Source organism: Hydra viridissima, unplaced genomic scaffold, assembly GCF_058129835.1.
Source record: "Hydra viridissima isolate aposymbiotic clone 2 unplaced genomic scaffold, HvirCarnegie_v1 scaffold_8, whole genome shotgun sequence".
Taxonomy (NCBI): Eukaryota; Metazoa; Cnidaria; class Hydrozoa; order Anthoathecata; family Hydridae; genus Hydra; species Hydra viridissima.
Genome location: NW_028324307.1, coordinates 6,287,815 through 6,309,069, shown reverse-complemented (window position 1 = coordinate 6,309,069; position 21,255 = coordinate 6,287,815). Strand labels below are relative to the sequence as shown.

The following is a 21,255-nucleotide window of genomic DNA, read 5'->3' as shown; positions in this document are numbered from 1 at the left end:
TATATATATATATATATATATATATATATATATATATATATATATATATATATATATATATATATATATATATATATATATATATATATATATATATATATATATATATATATATATATATATATATATATATATATATATATATTCAGCAGTATATGTATAGCCTAGCTTTTACAAATATAAGCTATTCATTATTTGAAATTTAATTTTCATATTATAAAAACATTGTTTATCATTTTCTTAATATAAAATTTCTCAATATTCAGGAAACTAAAGTCCTTTATTAGTTTCAACAATATCTTTTTTGATATCTAAATAAAAATCATATTGCAAAAAGGCGTCGTAATATCAAGAAAGTTATTGAAATGTATCTCGAAGAAGACTTTGATAATAGTCAAAATGTTATTGCAGACACTATAGGTAGGGCTGATTTACATTTTGATCCAGTTTATACGGAAGAGTTTGTAAAATTGGACAACTTGATTACTGACGTAACAAGTACAAGAGCGTGCAAAAGTTTAGAAACACCTACTTTTTTTTTGGTGGAATATCCGTTTGCCTTTAAAACAGTATTACAGCGACGAGGCATCAAATCAAATAAATTAATGAGAACATCCTGAGGAATATCATACCAATATTCTTTAATCAAACCAAGTAAATTGTCTTTGTTGGTTGGTTTTCTACAAACTAATTGCCTGTCAATATACTCCTAAAGATGCTCAATAGGATTGAGATCTGGGCTCTGTGATGTATATATATATATATATATATATATATATATATATATATATATATATATATATATATATATATATATATATATATATATATATATATATATATATATATATATATACAGAGATGCTTTCCCAAAATTTATCAACCGGTTCGCAGTGATATTTTCTTACAAATTTTTTTATTTTTTTAATATTAATATTTCCATCAAAATATTATGGTTGTCAGAGTGGCAGACTAAGTCAAGAATATTTAACTATCGTTCATATTCTTTGCAACAATAATGTAATAGGATAAAAGAGAATAAAAAAATATTTCAACGAGGTGAAAATCACTTTTGTTTTATTCATTCATTTCAAGAGATACAAAATTTACATAAAAAGAAACTGAACATAACAAAAAATTGTGAAATTTCATATATTAGTAAATATTATTTTTATAAAGTAGTAATATTATTTAAAATATTTCCAAATAGCTAATTGATTTTCAGTATATTCGTTCGGTTTAGATTTTTTAACCCTTGTATCATCTGCCGAGTTATGGTTCCTCAACCAAGTTTTTACATAGGTAACTGCGTTCCAATTTTCCAATGGACGACCAACTAAGTTTAATGTCATCAAATTTGATACTGTCTGCACTGTTAATCTGGCTCTTATATCAGTAATTATGATGTTCATCAATGAAAATCCTCGTTCTGCGTCAGCACTGCTAACGGCAACCGTATTAACCATATTTATCGCTTTTTGAATGTTTTCTGGAATTTTACTAATTTGTTGATGGCCATTGTTTATTACATTTTCTACATAATCACGGAAATCATTCTTATCGATATCAAAATTAAAAAATTTTCGAAATTTATCAAAATTATTTTCGGCCTCTATCCACGGAACTACAATATCTTCAATTTTCCATGTGCTCGGGTCTAGCAAATTGGCTAGTTCATAAATAATGCTATTATCAATATTTTTTTTGTTACCATTTGATCCGAGATGAGAACAATCTATCAATCTTAATTTCATATTTTTTATGATGATAATAATTTTCCATCTGATAAAAGGTGTGAAGTTTTTTTCTTTTAATTTCCATACCTCCTTTGACAGCTCTGTATCGTTCTTGTACCTAACTGCATTAAAGGATTTTAAGTGGTTAGCATACCGAGCTTTGAAAGATGTTTCGCTAAGTCCTATATACACTTTTTCTTTATATTCCGGATTGTTCGAATATACGGTGGCCTGATAAACGATGTTGTTGGAAAGGCAACGGTTGTTCATTGGACATTTCGATTTGTCAGTGCAGTTGCATTTCATTTCATTAGTTTTTGCCTCATCTTGCAAAATGTTTTTGTTGTGAGAGTTAATAATGGATTTTATATTTGGCATGCAAGAATAACTAATTTTGATTGTGTTTCAATTAAATATTTTACGAAGCCTGTGGTTAACTGGGAAGTGGAGGTCGATGAGGTTCAAAAAACATTTATCTATTTTTGTAACAACATTTGCACTGAAAGGAGGATTATACCAAATTATCTTACGTTTATGGTTGCCGTTTGTTGATTTTATACTTGGATGGTACGCAAGTTCACAATTGTAACCCGATTTTTTCTAGGCTTCTTGATAAGGAGGAATACTTTCTTTAAAAATAGCTTCACTTGACGATGCTGCTGATAATCTTAATTCAATAGTTTTAGGAGTACTTTTTATTACACTCGGTGGATGATTAGAACTAGTATTTATATAATTCAGTATATCATCTGGTTTGCGATATGGTTGAAAAGAACCATCGTTAAGATTTAGTGTTAGATCGAGATAGTTGACTATTTTCAAATTGCATTTAATAGAGATAAGAAGATTGTTATTTTTGAAAAATTTTACAAAATGTTTCTTTATTCTCTCCATTTCCTGACCACTTTTGTTCCTAAAGATAGCTAATCCATCATCTCGATATAAACCGAATGTGCTTTTTTCATAAAACTGCGAGATTTGATGCAAAATAAAAATTCCCACTAATTCGCAAATCTCCGCGCCATCATAGGCCCCCATGGTGACGTCAAATAATCCCCCCTTTTTCTTAATCCAAGCAGCTCCATTGTTAAATAATAATGATTTCCTTGCATGGTGTATAAATCTCTTTTGTTCGCTATTTATTGTTAGATGTTGCTCTGCAAAAGTTATTGCGCTTTTTAGTAGGTTTTCATTAATTGATGGATAAAAATCATTAATATCAAAGACTAAGAACTTACAGAATTGCTTTTCATTTATGGTTTGAAACCAATGTATAACATTTTGAGTGTTTTGCCATTGGTTCAAAAGTAGTTTCTTTCTTAGCTCGGAATTGATGTTGGATAAAATAGATTTTGAAATTCTTCCAATCTCATTTTTAGCAGGATTAATAAGTCTAACAGTTGGATTATCTAGGAAGTTCTCTTTATGGTCTTTTAGGGTTATGAAACAATCTGCAGTACCGTTAATTTCGATTTTATTGTATACATCATGGTTAATTAGGATTTGTTTACCTTGTTTATTTACTTGATTTTTGAGTTTAGGGTCCGCCTTTTTATACGTGGAAGTAATTGCATTAGTAAGCAGAGGATTGTATTTTTCTTTGGGTAGTTTGTACATGTTTGATGTTTTGTCGGCTAGAGTTAAAGTTTTTTTCGAGGTTCGTATAGATTTTATATCGTTTGCTATTTTTTCTTGAAGAACGTTGTTGATTTTCCGAAACTTGATAGTTTTAACAAGATTAATTAAATCATTTTCGAAAGCACACATTTCCTTAATTTGCGGAGGACATTTAGAAGAATTAATACCGTAGTTAACGTAATCGAGAGAATCTTTTTCACTCGATTGTTTATTAATGAAAAAAAGCGCTTTCCACCTCATTCTTTTAATTAGTGTTTCGGTCTTTGCCAGTAATTGTAAAATATAATCTTTCTCTGATGGTATTGAGATATTTTTAATTGAGTATTGCAAGTTTAATTTCTCCATCTTGTGGACGAATTCGAGTAGAGTGCTCAACTGGTGGAGCGTTTATATCGTTTGATGTAGTGTTGTATTGAAATAATACAATGCTCTTGTTCGTTGAAAAGTGCTCGATGTTTAGGAAATTTATTTTATTTATTATTACAATTATCGTATTAGGTAACCTTTGCTCTTGATACATTCTTGTAATCTATTTGGTACTGAATCGACAAGTTTCTGAAGAATAGACAACTCGATGTTATTCAATTCATTTTTCAAGAGGCCTCCAAGTTCATGGATATTTTTCAGCTATATATTATCTAGATTATATATATATATATATATATATATATATATATATATATATATATATATATATATATATATATATATATATATATATATATATATATATATATATATATATATATATATTATCTAGATAATATCTAAACAAACATGATGATTATTGTTAAAATTAAATGAATAAAAAATTATAAATTAAATAATGATAATCAATACAAATCATATCCTATTTAACAAAACTTTATTACTAGAATATAAACTATTACTCCAATAATATCACAAAGGATGTTTTTAAAACCAATCTCAAAGGTTTTTCCAATTCATTTTGATGTATATAAACATTCGACAATTGCCATAATCTTTAAACTTATTTAGCTGCTTTTAATAAATTTATGTAAATTACTTGTTAATTCAACTAATGACCATGCATTTGTTGTCATTGATTTATTATGTATTTCGAATAATAATAATTTTACTACAAAAGAATTTAATAAATCGATTTCTATTTCTTCCAAACAAATGGGTTAACTTCGTTGTGTCAACAGTCTACTAAACACAACTGCTGATTTTATTAACTTATTTATTTTCATTCTAGATCTTTTTCTTTCTCGCAATATTTTCATTCTTGTTAAATAAACATTTTCTTTTTCTTTAATTTCTCCAGTTTTATTTATCTTTACAATACAAATTAAACATGCTATCAGTCAAATTTCAATGTGTTGTATTTAAGCAGGATCCATCCTCCTATAGTAAAATAAATCACATTTCTATATAATTATAAAATATACTTGTAAATAATTTTTTTTTAGTTATATAGTAAGCATTGTAAAATAGTAATTGATTTCTTTGACCAGGAAGTTCCATCATCTACATTAAAAAATAAAAAAAATCATGAAAAGTACTCAAAAGAGACTATGCTGTCAAAATATATTTGGCAACTAAAAGAAAAAAATATTAACTTTAAATTAAACTGGTCTATCCTAAAAACTGCGCCTACCTATAATAACATATCTCAAAAATGTATGTTTTGTTAACAAAAAAAGTTTGAAATTATTACTTATTTAGAAAAAGAAAATTTACTAAATAAAAAAAACTGAACTTATTTCTAAATGCAGACATAAAAATAAGTACCTTTTAAAAAATTATAAAAACAAATGAGCAAACTTATTTAATTCTAAATACCAATTAAAAATAATAAGTTGTATTAACACTATATATACATATAAATATGTATATTTATATGTATATATGGTGACCACACGCTCTATTTTGTTTATTACGAATAACTTCCACCGACAGAAACCATTCTGTTTATGCGGTCATCAAAAAGCCTTTCAAAACAAAATCGCTAAGTATTACCGAGTTTTCGACACTTCATTGTACGTCGTTGAAAGAAATTATTAAATGTCGGATATTCTACCCTACCTTCTGAATCAAAGTATGAAAAAACAATATAATTCAATATCGATGTCTTTTAGCGTGTAGATAACTAGAAAAGTTGTGCTTAACAATTTAAACCCTTATTTTTTGAAACATTCATCTTTAAGTTTAAGGACAATATGCGTCATCCACCATATTTTTGTCAATAATACTTTTTTCAACTTAGCCCAACTTTTGCTAAGTATTATTCAGCTTAGACAACAATTTTTCAAAAACAGTTTTTTTTAAAAAGGAGTTGTAGAAGGTAGGACGAACTACCATAAGAATTTGGACTGGCCTTAAATCACCTGAGTAAGCTCCTGGGAAATATCATTCAGTTTTTTTTGGTTTTTATTAGATTGATGAAAAATACAATATATTTTGCCAATGAAAACTTTAAAATGATTAACCTGTTTGATATCTTTTATGGAATCATCTAAAACAAGTTGTAGGCGGTGATTGAGACAGTGCCAAATAAAACATTTGGAAACATCTCTTTTATTCGTACGCTGACTCCAGATTTACAACCGAGCATTACGCTAGCACCGTCACAACAAAATCCTATTAAATTCAGTTTTAAATAATTTCTATCAAATCCAATAGCAAGTAATACACCCAACAAACTTTGAAAAATAGTATTCGCATCTTGTGCGTCAAGTTCCACAATATCTACGAATGTTATTGGGGATATTTCAGAAGATGCTACTGTAGAAATTCTACTTTGATAAAAACTATAAGCGTTGATTTACTGGAAATGGTGGAAGCTTCATCAATAACAGTACACATTTTTAAATTATTCTTAATAATTGATGTAAACATTTCTTTTTTACTTTCTTGCGCGATATGCTCTACTATCTTACTTGCACTAAGTCGAGAATGAAGTCCGGTTCCCATGTCCAACCAGTTTTTTACTTGAAGCTCTATTACACTTTCTATGTCTGAAAACGGACGATTTCTTTTCGCTAGACTGTAAACAGTGTTGAAGATTCTTGTAGTAGAACTAATAAATTTTTCGTTCTTCTTATCGATGCATGCTGTAAGAGTTTGTTTTTTAAGTATCTTGGCATGTTCAACAGCTAGTTTGTGTGCTTTTGATACAAAATGTTCACTCATTTTTTTTCTTAAAGATGCTTGTTGCACTATTTTGTCTTTCCCCGATTTCGTAGCGTTACATTTTTTCCATTCCTGAGATATTAGTTTTGATTCCATTTTTAAACAATAATCACATCCCAATTTCTGATTACTGACAAATAGCCCATCATATTTAATTTTAAATTCCTTCAACTGTTTTGCATTCCAACAGCTTGGTAAATTATTATTGTTCTCATTTTGGTAACTAGAAATCTCTAGTATTTCTTCCTGTAAAGTTCTTGAAACTGCTTCTACCACTGTTATAGTCGACCTGCTATCATTACTAAATGATGTTTCCTTTCTTATTTTTTTCGAGAAATATGTGGTTAACATATTTTGTCTCTTCATCTACAAAAAATAAAATAGGTATTTAAAAATTCATAAAAAGGTGAATATCAGACCAAAGTAATAACACTACAGTGTTGTTACTTTTATAACACTCTTTTAAGTTACATTTATAGTTTGTTACATTTATAATTTATTGTTTGATTAACAAATAATCAAGCTATTATAAATAAAAATAATTTGGTTAAGTAATTCCAAATTTTAATTAAAGTAGTAATGCATCTAGAAAAAATACAATGGATATTTAAACAATGTTAAAAACCTCAGCAACTGTTACGAATACATATTTTTGACGCTACACGTGCATGTTAATGTTAGCATTTCTAAACTGTTACTAACGGTCCGGAAAAAACGCGCGTTAACTTTAAAATCAACCAATGAAAACACTGGTAATTTACATATTACGAGAAATCTAAATAAAAAGGGGAGGGGAGGACTAATTCACTGAAAGATTTCTATAAAGTAAAAAATTAGAATCGCAATGAAAACTAGATAAAATATTCAAATTGTTTATATAAAATTGCACCAAATGGTAAATAAATTTTATTTAAATAATTTTTTTTTGCCAAAGTAAAAAAATTTTATTTTCGCTTATTTTAATAGCCGGTTCGCACGAACCATAGAATTTGCATCTAACGGTTCGCACGAACCGGTGCGAACCGGTAGGAAAGCATCCCTGTATATATATAGATAGGGTCTATTTGTAACATTTATGAGAAATTGATGAACATATTCTGGACATGCATTAAGTAATTGTATTCAGTTACTTATATTATACTTAATTATTAAACTGCATCACGGTAGCTTAATGACAGTTTTAAAAGTTAAAACTTTTTTTTGTTATTTTTGTATACACTATAATCTAGATTTATATTTATCTTCTATTTTTAGAAGAACGTTTAAAAAATTGAGTAAATGTTCATCAAATGGGTAACAGATAGATTATAAATGATAATTACTTAATAAATAAATACCTATTAATGAAAGATTCTTTTTTTTACATTAACAATAACTTTTAAGAAAATTCCTGTAAAAATCTATAACACATTGAAATACCAATATTTCTACCACTTCTTTGCCTGTTTCAGTAAGGTTAAGCCCACTTCTTCTCTTACACTTACACTTTTTTTCAAAAAGGTCAAATCCATTCTTCTCATGGTACAATCTGTTTAAATTGAGTAGCTAAGAATTCTATTCTGTCCTAAAAATAGGGCTTTTATAATAAAAAAAAATTAATGATGTCTGCTAACGTAAGGTTATTGTAAAAAGTTGATGATTTTTCTTACTACTAATGAAACAATGTGAGTAAATAATATTTAAGCAACTATTAAGAAATTCTTTGTAGCACAAGTTGTCGAATTTTAGTACTAAAAAATACACAAAATGGCCTCATAAAAATTCTTATAAAATTACGCATGCGCACGAACATGTAACAGTGCCAATATTGGCCAATATTGGAATGCCAATATTGGCGCGATATTAGGTATCTTGGACAATATTGGCACAACACCGTAAAACAATATTGCGCCAATATTGTTAGCCAATATTTGCGGAATATTGTAAATCAATATTGCCCCAATATTAGAATACCAATATTGGCGCGATATTGAAATGCCAATATTGGCGCAATATTGGTTATCTTGGGCAATATTGGCTAAGATAACCAATGTCGCGCCAATATCGCGCCATTATTGTTTGCTACTCGGGTTACCTAGTTATAACAGTATATAAAAAATAACTATAGTTAGTATTATAACTATAGTTAGTATATATACTACCTAATATAAACTATAAAAAGAAATAAAAAAATACCATTGATTATTTAAAAAAATGGCGGTAACAATGGTAGTTATAATTATTATACCACTGTTACCCACAATTTTCTTCAAAATTTTTTAAGGAAGATTGATTGCATTTGGTGGCCCAAATAACTACTTGGGCCAACAAATGGAATTGCATATGTTAACATATGTAATGCAGTTGTACTAACCATCGCAAGATGCAGTTGTCCCAACTGCAAATGCAACGCAGTTGTGCCAACTAACGCAAAACATGATTGGCCCAACAGCATGTTTAACTCAGTTGCCCCAACTTACGCGAAATATGGTTGGTCAAACTATGGTTGGCAAATCAAATGCAGTTGTGCCACCTAAAGCGAAATGCGGTCGGCCCAACAGCAAATCACAGAGGGTTGCGCCAACTACCGCAAAACAACGTTGGCCCAACGATACAGGCTGCTCGGGCTAGAACTAGGTTGACAGACAGCCATCTTTATGCACTGGTTTTTCTCAGAAGTCACTTTAAAATCGAAAACAGTTACAAAAAATAAATAGAAAAATAGAAAAGTGTGATTAGCTATTTATAATTTCCCTGATGAAGATTTTCCCGGGATCCCAGAAACAATGCAAATAATTCCCGCTATCCCGGGAATGGAAAAAGTCCGGGAAATCGAAATCCCTATGTATGGGTACATAGAAACAATGTCTTTTACTTAAATTTTAATATTATGTTGAAAACAAGATGCCAATTGAATTGATAGTTCTTCAAGATTACTTCCTGATCTTCTAGTATTTTTTGGCTTAGATAGCCGTACCTCCCTATAAATATCTGTAAAACGATTCTTGAAATACACATGACCAGGAGCATTAGACCTAAATACAGGTGTTTTGACATTACAGAATGGAACTTTTTTGTAGTTCATAAGACAGGCAATTTTTGAGAAATTTTTGATGACCTTTTTTTGCAATTGGTATACAAAAAAAGGTTAACGTTGGTTAACATTCATCATTGCTTTTACCAGTTCGGGAGGGCTGAATATTTCTGCCCTAATGTAATGATTTCTGACTATCTGTATAATTACATTCCTGAATGGAACTATGCCCTGGCTCACAATACTTTTGTTCAATGATTTTAATATTTGGATGATCAATAAGAAACTCACGCAATGCAGCTGATATATGACTGTATCTATTTTGTGGAACACAAGAATGAAACCAAAGTAAAAACTTTTCAATGTTAAGATGATGCTTGTAAACTTAATTTAGCATACATATCACAGCATTGGAATTATCGTTACCGGAACGACCAGACCTAACTTCATGCCATAATACACATTATGCTTTTTTGTTCAGCAAAGAGTAACTTGTTAAATTACAAGAACTGAGCTTTCTTTTATAGAAGAAGTTTCCCTCGTTACTTTTTGTAAAGCTCTTTTGTAAAACTCCCCTACCACAACCATAGCTTGTATTAATCTACATTTGTAGATTAATACAAGCTATGGTTGTGGTAGGGGAGTTCAACTTTCGACCATTATCTCTTCCGATCTTTGTTTCATTTTTTGATGCAATATGTAGGCTTGCAAGCCATTGGTCAATAGAAAAGGTGGCTGGCTCACAAGTTCAAGTGGCTGGATAGCCAGCTAGCCACTAAAAAAAACCAAAACTAGCTACGGCTGGCTTATAAAGAATGAGGCTGGCTAGCCGGCTGAAAGTGGAAAATATCCTCTCTTGTTTTTAGTTATTACTAAATTTATAACACACCCCTAAATTATTTCACAGCAAATTAATATTTTCGAGTATAAAAATAATCATATTCATATTAGTTGGGTCCAGTAAAATTCTGCGAGAATTAACAATCAATCCAGCAGTTGAAAACATGGATTCTACTGCTACACTACTTGATGGAATACATAAATATTCATTCGCCAAACGTGCCAGATAGGGAATTTTTTTGATGGTTATTTTTCCAAAACACCACAGGATCTTTTTCTTCTTCTTCTTTTGGCAGACAATTAACATAACTATTTACTTCCCTTGCTAGTGTTTGATGTTTACTTTGATCATAATTTGGTAGCGTAGTTTTTATTTCTAGAAGCAGCAATTTCTTCGCAGTTGGATGATTTTCTAAAACATAATGATTTTAATTGAACATCATAATGGTTTTAATTGAACAACATAAACATTTAATTGAACAACATTTTTGATCAATTGAATGTTTGTTTAATATTTCATTAATTAAAGTTAGTTATTTAACATTTTAATTTTATTTATATCATAACTTTTGTTTATTTAGCTTACCATCTTATTTTATATTATTTAGCTTACCACCTTTTAGTAGTTTATTGTCATTTTTATCAACTGTATTGTTAATTGCTGAATTCGAATTTGAACTTTCTGTAAAACTTGATAAAGTCACTAAGAGTATATCAGTTGCATCATTATTTGGAAAGATAGATTTAACTGCTGGATCTAACAAACATGATAAATTGGCTGTTTTTGACAGTTTCAGACGCTGTGCTAATTTTGAGCTACAAGCTAATTTAAGCTTTTTTATCACAGGTAAATCGATAGAAGATACCTGGAGGAGTGATGCAAATTTATGCTTGACCAATGGCAAAACAGAGAGAGAATTACCCCCACTCACAACTTCTGTCAAGTTTTGAAATGGTTTAAGGAACTTTACAAGTTCGCTTAATAATTTTAGATCAATTTCATCTAGACACAATTCTTTTTTTCCAATTTTGAGTTTGTATTTTGAGTTCTCTTCAAAAAGATTATCATTTTTTTCATATTCATCTTCACTATCTACAATAACCGGATTGTCATTTGGGTTTAATTGATTCTCATTCGATGTTAGTTTAATTGGGAATTGTTCATCAAGATTAACAAGTTCTTTTACTTCAGCAATTTTTCGTAATTTATTATAAACATCCACATCATCATTTATTATCAATTTTAAGACTTCGGAACATTTGTTAAGACCATCAGAAACCAGAAGTAAATTCAGCACATGAGCTAAGCAATGTTGTGGCTCTTCACAACCCAGTAGACTAGAAGTCTTCATCATATTTGCAGCAGCATCGTGAACATTATGCAAATCTAACTCTCCGTAATGCTTGCTAAACATATCTTTAATAACATTCTTCTTAAAATTTGCAATATTTTCAGCTGAGTGGTTTTCCAGAGGTGTACAAGCTAAAGTAAAGATTTTTCTATCCCATTCACTGGACATTACTGAACACTTTACACCTATATCTGTCCAGCCCTCAAAGAGTAAAGAAGCAGCAATGGCATATTTTAAAACATCTTTGACACTGCTTTTGACAGCTTTGAACATACAGCGGTGGCCAAAAAGACCACTCTTTTTTTTTTTTCAAAATTTATTTTTAACCTTAGTATAATTTTATTTTGGAAAAAGGTATCAAAAAAAGAAAAACATTTTTAGAAAGAATTTTTATTGCATTTTATTTTTATTATAAAAGAATTTATAATTTTTTTACAAAATAATGTTAAAAAATTAAAAAACTGACTAGTAAAAAATACAACATGCGCTTTATGACACGACGCATTATCTTGCTGGAAAATAAATCCATCTTGCAGCTGCCATAAATCGATGCTAGGAATAAGCGAGTTTTCCAAAATTTCGATGTACCTTTCTTTGTTGAGTCTACCATCGAATAAATGAAAAACGCCAACTCCACAGGCACTCATACAGGCCCAAATGCCTATTGAACCACTGCCTTGTTTTGTTCGTTTCAAAATGCATGATTCATCAAACCGTTCGCTTGGAAGTCTACGCAACATTACGCGACCTTTTCTGTTGTCTACCTCAACGTTCATTTCATCACTAAAGACCACAGGCTCCACTGATCTGTTGACCAATTTTTATTTAGTTTCCACCACTCTTTCCCGGCAAACTTTTGTTTTTTATTTAAACGTGGTTTTTTTGCAGCAGCACGCCATAAATAATTTAAATTGTGGAGGACCCTTCGCACAGTTCTAGGGCTTGTTTTCAGACTATTTGACAGTGTCCATTTCGTAGACAAGTCTGTAGATGATGCTTGTCTGTTTTCTTTCATTAATCTCACTAACGAGCGAACATCACGGTTATTTGAAATTTTATTGCATCCAGTCCTATGACAATCATTAATTGACTGGGTCTCTTTGTATCGTTGAATAATGTTAATAATGCATGAGTGAGACCTTCCGAGCTTTTCTGCTATTTGTCTGATGCTATAGCCTTCTTCTTTTAAAACAAGAGCCGCGTAGCTGTCTTTTTCTTCGATCTTTACACGCATTTTTGCAATATTTTTATATCCTTATTGCAATTCAAAAAATAAAAGTTTATTTAATATCGAAACTCAGGTTTCGACATTTTATTTTATAGCCAACGTAATAAGCAATTAAGACAGTTAAAAAAAATAATGGATTATTATTTTTAATAAGTGTAAATTAAAGATTTGAAAGTGGTCGTTAAATTTTGTCCAATTTATTTAAAGAAGATTTATAAATATTCATCAGTTTTTTAATAAGTTAAATGCTATTTAATTAGAATTAGATTTAAAAAATTATACCACTTTAATCCGTATGTTTTAATTAACAAGATATTAAAAAAAAAATTTAATATGTCAATTATAATCTTCTTAATTTTAATTTAAAGATTAAGAAACCAACTAAAGAATGAGTGGTCTTTAATTTTTGGCCACCGCTGTATAAATTAAAGCCCCGCATGCCTAAGATGAGCCTCATGGAATGACTATACCTAAATTTTTTTAAAAAAATTATAAAACCAGTTCTTTCAACAAGATTAAAAGATAGCAAATCGGTACAAAACCAAAGTGCAATGTCACGAGTAATATCAAACTTTGCTTTCGATGACTAACCACTAACGCTGTACCAATTTTTTAAGATGTTGTTATTTTTTTCTTCAGTAGATACTATATCAGTAATAATTTCGTGTACTAAAAGCAAATGATTTTTCATGTTACCACTTGATGTAGAGCGTTTTACTAAATGAATTTTCGACAAATAGGCAGGCTTTTTATTGTCTAGTTTGGCTTTTTCAATTTCCAAACATGGTTTGCAATAATAATTGCTTTCATCGAGATTATGACCATCTTCAGCTACTAATTCTCCATAATAATTCCAAACAAGTGAAGCACGTTTTTTTTTTAAAGGTGCTGCGCAATCTTATCTTGAAATATTTTATTGATGAGTTTTCATTTGGTTCGCGACAAGATAATGATGTATTATTTATTGATCTTTTCATATTAAATCTCTAATTACCAAAAAGTAAATGTACCTGGAAGAAAAGGAAATTTCTTTTATATACAGTTTGCTCCTAATGCGACGGTAAATAAGAAATATTTGTTATCAAATTATAAACCGAATCAAACCATGGAAGTAAAAATTATTATATCGCCATGCTCAAACGAAAAATAAGCGCAAAAATGAAGTAAGCACAACAAAATTCATAAAAATCAGAGAAAAAGAAAAGGATTGAGCGTAAGATTATAGTTTTAAAAAAGAAAAACTGACCATTTCAGCTGTATTTTAGCGGCAGCTGCATTTTGAATAAAATAGCGGCTATTAGTGGCTATTAATAAAAAACTGGCGGTAGTTGGATATTAACTAAATTAGCGGCAGCGGATGAATAGAGGCGGCGGCTACCAAGTCTAGCAATATGCTTATTATACTTTTGGATTTGCTCTTCACTTGCATTTTCAGTAATGCAAAATTGGTAGCATGTATCACACAGATCTTTTTTTGGCTTTTGAAATTCATTATTAAATTTGGTGTTAAAAATATTGCGTTACATACATTCCTTTGCTGGTGCAATTTTATATTGAGTGCAATATGTTTAATACAAATCATAAATTTTCTTCAAATTTAATGAACTATCAAAGTATTGCTTGCAGGTGGTTTTTTTTTTTATCTAATTGTTCAGTAGTTTCACTAAAAAAGTGTTGCTTTTCAATCTGAGACATTCCCCACAGTCCAATAAATAATTTTTTTCTCTCGTCTTTTGAAATTTTCACGGAACACTTAAACTTGCAACAATTTCCAAGATCTTTTTAATTTTTAATACTTTTTGGTTGAATAACCTTGCCTCTGATATTTATATATTCTTTTCCTGATTGCCTTAGTTGCTTTCTTTTTGACTGTTTCCAGTTATAGTTTCAATAGTTTGCTTTACATTTTCTCGTTTTTCCACCGTGCGGAGGTTATCGCAGTTGATCAGCAAAGGATGTGTTGAAACATTGGGAGTAACCATGATATTAGCTTGTTGTGGGTAAACTAAAAATAAAAATTAAGCATAAAAAAGTTATGCAATGCAAATAGGTAAAAATAAGAAAATTCTTTCCACATATGAAGCGATACATTTATATTTGAGTCTTAATTTATTTAGTATGTACAACATGTACTAGTATATATATATATATATATATATATATATATATATATATATATATATATATATATATATATATATATATATATATATATATATATATATATAATTAGAACCTCACGGATTCTGTTACATATGTGACATACACACACTAGTGCATATGTCATATACAACAGAATCCGTGAGGTTTCTAATAAGATGATAATACATTTCCTACAAAAATGATGTGCTGAATTTTTATTAATACTTAAAAAAAGCCGATTCGCAATAGAATATGTAAGAACATACCTGTATTTTGGCTTATTACTCGAAGACCTACATTAACATTTTCCAACATTTTAGAATTTCTAAGAGGATATAAACACGAACACGTATTATTTAATGCGACCCAAACAAAATTTTACGTATTTAATACGTATGTATTCGTATTTTTTTTTCGTATTAATTACGGTACTTTTGGCCGCTGGTAGGGTGTAATAAATACGTATCTTTTTTTCGTAATTAATACGTATTTTTTGCTTTCTTTTTTTCGTATTATATACGTAACTTCGTTAGCGAACTTTTTTTGTCGTATTTTTACAGTACCTTTTTATGTTAAATATGTATATTTAGAACGTCTTTACAGACAAATATTAATCGTATCTATTTATAATATAATAAGTAACTTTTGGACGTAAGAAGGATATTTACAACTTGTAAGCCTTAATAACAAAAAACAAGACGTTCTGTATTTTTAAATTTTAGTTCAACATTAATCCAATAATTAGTTATTAAACTATTTCTGCAATTTCGGGTGCTGTTCCCTCGGCTGATTTAAGTAGAGCACTTCGATTCCTTTGATTTAGTCTTTTTAATTGCTCCGAAATAGCAACGTTTATTTCGACAATCGATACGCCTTTATGAACTTTTGAAATAACATCTAAATTTAACAGATCGAAAAATAAACACACTTATCATAATCAAAGTAACGCTAACTACTATTAGAAACTGGGAACCCTGAATTGAAATAGCCTTAGATCCTAAAAAGTTCTTAATCCCCCACTGGTATGTGTGTGCGCTGATCTAACAATATAAGCTTACATACATTTATTGTTATAAATACATGATATTATATACATTATATATATATACATAATAATAAATATCATTAATTTTATATACATGATATTATATACATTATATATACATACAAATAAATATTATTAATTTTATATACATTATAATACCATTATATAAAATAATATCATTATATACATTATATATACGCACTAATAATAATAATTTTTTAATTATTATTAATTAGATAAATGTTACCTTGTATTATTGAAACAAAATTTCCTTTTGCTAAAGCAAAACTTTTTTTCCCACGTTTCCCATCCCTTGAATAACATCCAAGAACAATGATGTTCACAAGGAAGATTGCCTAATAAAAAAGAAGTATAAATTTTCCTGATAACATTAATGCCAAACATCGGCTGCAGAGAAAATTATAAAACTATTTCTCCATCTGTAAATACCGAATGAATTAAGATAAATAATTAAATTTTTTAAACATTTATAAAAAACACTTTATTAGAACATGTCACAATAAAATAACATGTTCAAACAACAATCAAAAACAACTGTTAAACTCACAATGAAGTGATGCTTGAGTTTGAATGGAATTTGAAAACAAAAGTTCAGAAACTGGTGTTGATTTATCCGGAAATAAGGGATAATTAAGAAGTGAAGTAGTTTGGCAGTTAGAAGTAGCTTAAAAAACGGTAAGTAAAAATGCATATTTTAGAGAGATAGTATATTAACAAATCAATAAACAAAACATGCTCATTTTAATAAAACAAAACAACCAGCTTACCAGGAAGTGATGTTAAAGTTTGAATTAAGGGTGGACAAGAAGCTAGTGATGGTGTAACTGGAAACAAGGGATAATTAAGATAGGGTGAGGGAGTAGTATGTGAATTTGAAACAATTTTTCTGATTTTGGCCGGTGGTTGGGAAAATTCTTGACTATTACTTAAATCTGCTAGGGGCATGTAAAACTCGACTGCCATCTTCAGCTGAACTTAGATCAGAGTTTTCCTCAGCAAGTCGCTCCTTTTCTTTTGCTGATTTGAGAGATACTAGAAAAATAAAATAACAAAGATAATAAATTAGACTGTCAAACATTCTCCTTTGGTAAAATGAAATTTTTACAATAACATTGACAGTAAAAAGCATACATATGTTGCTGGACAACACTCGTACTTCGTAGGAAATCCAATTAGCTTCTGGTTCCTTGTGATTTAACAACATATTTTGGAGTTTTTTTCCTACTCTACAATTGGGCCACAAAACACACCCAGGAGCTTTAAACCACTTGCTGGACACTGTTGCCACTTCATTGTCATTAGTAAAAACAACAACTGCATAAGACATATTTAATGAATAAAAATTTTAAATACTAAAAAAAATAATTTAAAGCAAACATTTACTTAATTATATATTACTCAATTTCTTGTCTATATATCAGTTAGACATTACAATTGCAATGTCTAACTCTGATATATAGACAAGAAATTGAGTAAGATATAATTAAGTAAATGTAACTCAAGTTATATGATCAAGAGCGGCCTTTTCTGTAAATTTAAACTTTACAATAAAGAAATAATGAATTTGCAGTTAACAATTTTACATAATAAACTGCTAAATCTGCACAAATAAATTATAGCACTTGTAAGCAAAATAAACCAAAAAAGAATAATAAACATGTTGTATATGATATATATTAAAAACAATTATAATATAATAAAAATTTATTTTTTAGTTCATATTGTCAAGAAGTATAGAAATCTAAAATATAATAGGAATTCAAATGTCTGATAATGGGAAAACAACAAAGGAGGAAGAATATGGGAGGCAACAACATTTAATAACACCATCAGAGAATGGAACTGTATGCAAGGTGTCACTGAGACAACTAACTTTGAAAATAGAGAGATTTGAACTAGCAAGTGGCACGTCATAAAAATCTGTTTGCACTGTAAAATGTCTGGCTAAGAGTAATGGATTTCTTAAATCTTCTACTAGGATGTTAACAATTTGATAACATTTGTGTTCAATCATTACCGAGCTATCACGCAAACCACTTGAAAACCTTTTATTTTTGTAATGGCAGACTTTATATTGTAAAAAATTACCATGATTTGGTAATGGTCCACCACAATATTGAAGGAAAACTCCATCAGTATGCATTTTTTGTGTATGTTCAGCTTTGTAATCAGCAAGTCTGGAAGCAATTTGCTGAAGAGGCAAATACCCACTTCGAATTCTTCTTTTTAAGTGTCTTAGTGCATTTTCAAAGGGAAAAGAACAAAAATTGCCAAGGGATCCATATTGCAAACAGTCGTTGTGGAGATGTATAAGGGAATGCACATTATATGTTATAAATGATTTTCCATACAAGGTAATAGCCTTTGTAACAAATATTTTTAACAGCTGACCACAAAAATTAATAACTTTGTGTTCTTGAGATCTGCATAATAAAAATATTGAACTATGTAAAATAAGAAAATGCTCATAAACTGGTTGACTGAGAATATCACACAAAACAATAGGTCCTGAATAAAGGAGAAATGATCGGAATTCTGTAGCTTTCCACTTCTTCATACTCTTTAATGAACGAGGCCGTCTGTTAAAATCAGAAGGAAAGAATGACGAAATATGGATTAGACGATCTGATATAGTTTTTAGTGATTGTGAAGATAACTTGACACTGAATGGTCCAGAAGAAAAAAAATTCAGAAGTCTTCGAACAACCCCCAAACATACAGAATGCATATAGTCATTTGGAAAGCTATTAATCGGATGAATAGGAATTTCTAATAAAGGTGTGTCCCCATTATGATGACTATCATCTTCTTTCGAAATGAAACTTTCTAATGTTCTAAGGGGTGCATCTGTTTGTAAAAATACAACCTTGCTATGCCACTCAACCTCTACAGTACACTTATCACAGCCGGAATAGCCTGAATGGTACTTTATACACTTAATAAATGCACGTGCAGGGGCATCACATACAAAATTAGTTATATGAATACTGCATAAGTGTGAGTTGATTGTAACACCATTGGTTTTAATATAATTTATTTCTGTCACAAATTGGGAAAAAAAATCATGTAAACTGGGTTTTCCTTTTCCACAAAAAATGGCAACAACTTTTGGCGACATTGAATCACTAACTTTTTTAACTAGAATAGGCCAAAATGATATTTCAGAATTGTTATAAAGTGGAAGACCATCAATATTAAATTGCAAAGATATAATTGATGGGCTAGAAACACTAAGTGTTTGAAGAAATGGTTCAACACCAAGATACAAAAATTCTCCATTAGATACATTTCTAATTGTTGCAGATTTTGAGTTCAATAAGGTTTTGAAACAATTTGGCAAATGAGGATGATAAGGTTTTAAAATCAATAACAGTTTGTCCATTGTTGAAAAAGGTATATTGTTTTCAATTGCACAATCCCGTAACTTAATTAGCAACTCAAATTCACTTGGATTTTTTTTCCCAGAATCACTGCTGGTAGAAACTTCATCACTTGAAGAACATAATAAAGGCTCAAAATCAGAAATAGATTCTGAAATTGAAGAATTGGAATCAAAAATAAGATTATCAGACTTCTCCAAATATGAATCTTCATATTGATATCCTAAAATTAATGGTAAACACAGTTAAAAAAGTAACACAAATAATAATATAACAACATAATACTTTAAATAAAATTCAAATAACTACTAATATAAGTAATAACACTGATTTAAAAAAAAAGATTTTATATCAAAGCATTTGAAACTATTAATAAAACAAACCGTCTGTTATATTCAAACAGCTACTGACTGCAATGGCAACTTTTCTACGAATATTTCTTGAAGAAGACATGTTATTTAATATTTGTTACTTGATTAAATTATTCTAACATAAATGCTAATGTAACAATGATAAGGAAGTTTAAATAATTTATTATCATTAAAAGTAATCATATATATATATATATATATATATATATATATATATATATATATATATATATATATATATATATATATATATATATATATATATATATATATATATATTTATCATAAGTTAACTCTTTATGGTCCATTATATAGTTAACTTAGTATTTATATTTCAAAATATAAAACTTTTATATATTGAACATTCTTTAATAAAAAAACTTAAATATAAAATACTAAATAAATATAGAATATCAAGAGATAAAAAAAAATAAATTTAGAAGTTAAACTTACATTCAGCATATATACAATAATTGTATATACTGACATTATAACAAGGTCAGTATTTAACACTTTTTAAATGCAAATTTTGTATTAGAAAGATAGAATAATATCATAATTTATGACATAAAAAAGTTGCTTTTAATTCACCGAAAATTGCTTAAATCTATAATTTTGATTCCCATTTTTTTATAATAACAACTTATAAAAACTTATAAAAGTGATGTACTGACAATATAAATAATAAATTCTAAACTTTCTGAATCTGCTCGTTTATATAAAAAAAGCAAAGCGTGCTGGCCATATTTAACTAACTGTAACCGATAAAAAAAAATAAAAACTTAAGTATTTTAAAATACCTAAAAATACGTATTTTAACCTTGAAATATATTTTGTAAGTTTAAATACGTAGTAAAACGTATAGATACGGATTAAGAAATTCGTACTATTAAATACGTACTCTATTCGTAAATTTACGTATCTTACGTATTATTTTGCTTGAATACGCATTTAGTACGTAAAATTTTGTTTGGGGATTTATGAAAAATTTTATTGTTTGTTGGAAATAGAACAAAATAAAATTAGTAGCTATTTCTATTTTGCACATAGAACAATCGGTTGCACCTAATTTTTTTCAATCTTAAAAATTATACAGCTAGAAAGAAAAAGAGAAAGGTATGAACTTATTTTTTTCAAATTTGGATATAGAACAAAATAGTTCTAACCTGACGAATTGACTGGATCAATGCCAGCTACCTGAAATCCTTTCTGTATATTAGATGGTGAGAAAGCTTTTGTATATAGGTCTCGAACTATTGAAGCGATATCGTAAAAATGTCAAGGGTCTTGGGTTTGTGACCATTAATTTATCACATGCAGAATTTAAATTTTT

General features: G+C 28.9%; 1 protein-coding gene and 4 pseudogenes across 2 annotated transcripts; all 5 read right to left on the bottom strand.

The window, feature by feature from the left end:
• Positions 1-5,715: 5,715 nt before the first annotated feature.
• LOC149884746 (E3 SUMO-protein ligase KIAA1586 pseudogene) lies at positions 5,716-8,964 on the bottom strand (annotated as a pseudogene).
• Positions 8,965-9,252: 288 nt separating this feature from the next.
• LOC149884745 (uncharacterized) lies at positions 9,253-14,489 on the bottom strand (annotated as a pseudogene).
• Positions 10,590-13,654, bottom strand: LOC145183084 (uncharacterized; annotated as a pseudogene).
• A 1,269-nt stretch (positions 14,490-15,758) lies between the features above and the next one.
• On the bottom strand, positions 15,759-17,619 carry LOC145189459 (uncharacterized; annotated as a pseudogene). The gene is made up of 5 exons (XR_016454684.1): positions 17,303-17,619; positions 16,939-17,203; positions 16,719-16,835; positions 16,398-16,506; positions 15,759-16,002 (listed from the first exon to the last, which is right to left on the bottom strand). The product of XR_016454684.1 is annotated as an uncharacterized LOC145189459 (transcript).
• Positions 17,620-17,783: 164 nt separating this feature from the next.
• On the bottom strand, positions 17,784-20,099 carry LOC149884744 (uncharacterized). Its single transcript, XM_090094776.1, has 2 exons — positions 19,935-20,099; positions 17,784-19,774 (listed from the first exon to the last, which is right to left on the bottom strand). The coding sequence occupies exons 1-2, from the start codon at positions 20,002-20,004 to the stop codon at positions 17,931-17,933; spliced, it is 1,914 nt and encodes a 637-aa protein (XP_089950902.1). The 5' UTR covers positions 20,005-20,099; the 3' UTR covers positions 17,784-17,930.
• Between the last annotated feature and the right edge of the window lie 1,156 nt (positions 20,100-21,255).

Bases quoted from the DNA above. Each gene is read 5' to 3' on its own strand.
- LOC149884744 (XM_090094776.1), bottom strand. From the start codon at position 20,004: ATGTCTTCTTCAAGAAATATTCGTAGAAAAGTTGCCATTGCAGTCAGT. The intron at 19,775-19,934 runs GTTTGTTTTATT...CATTAATTTTAG, and splicing joins CTGTTTGAATATAACAGACG to GATATCAATATGAAGATTCA.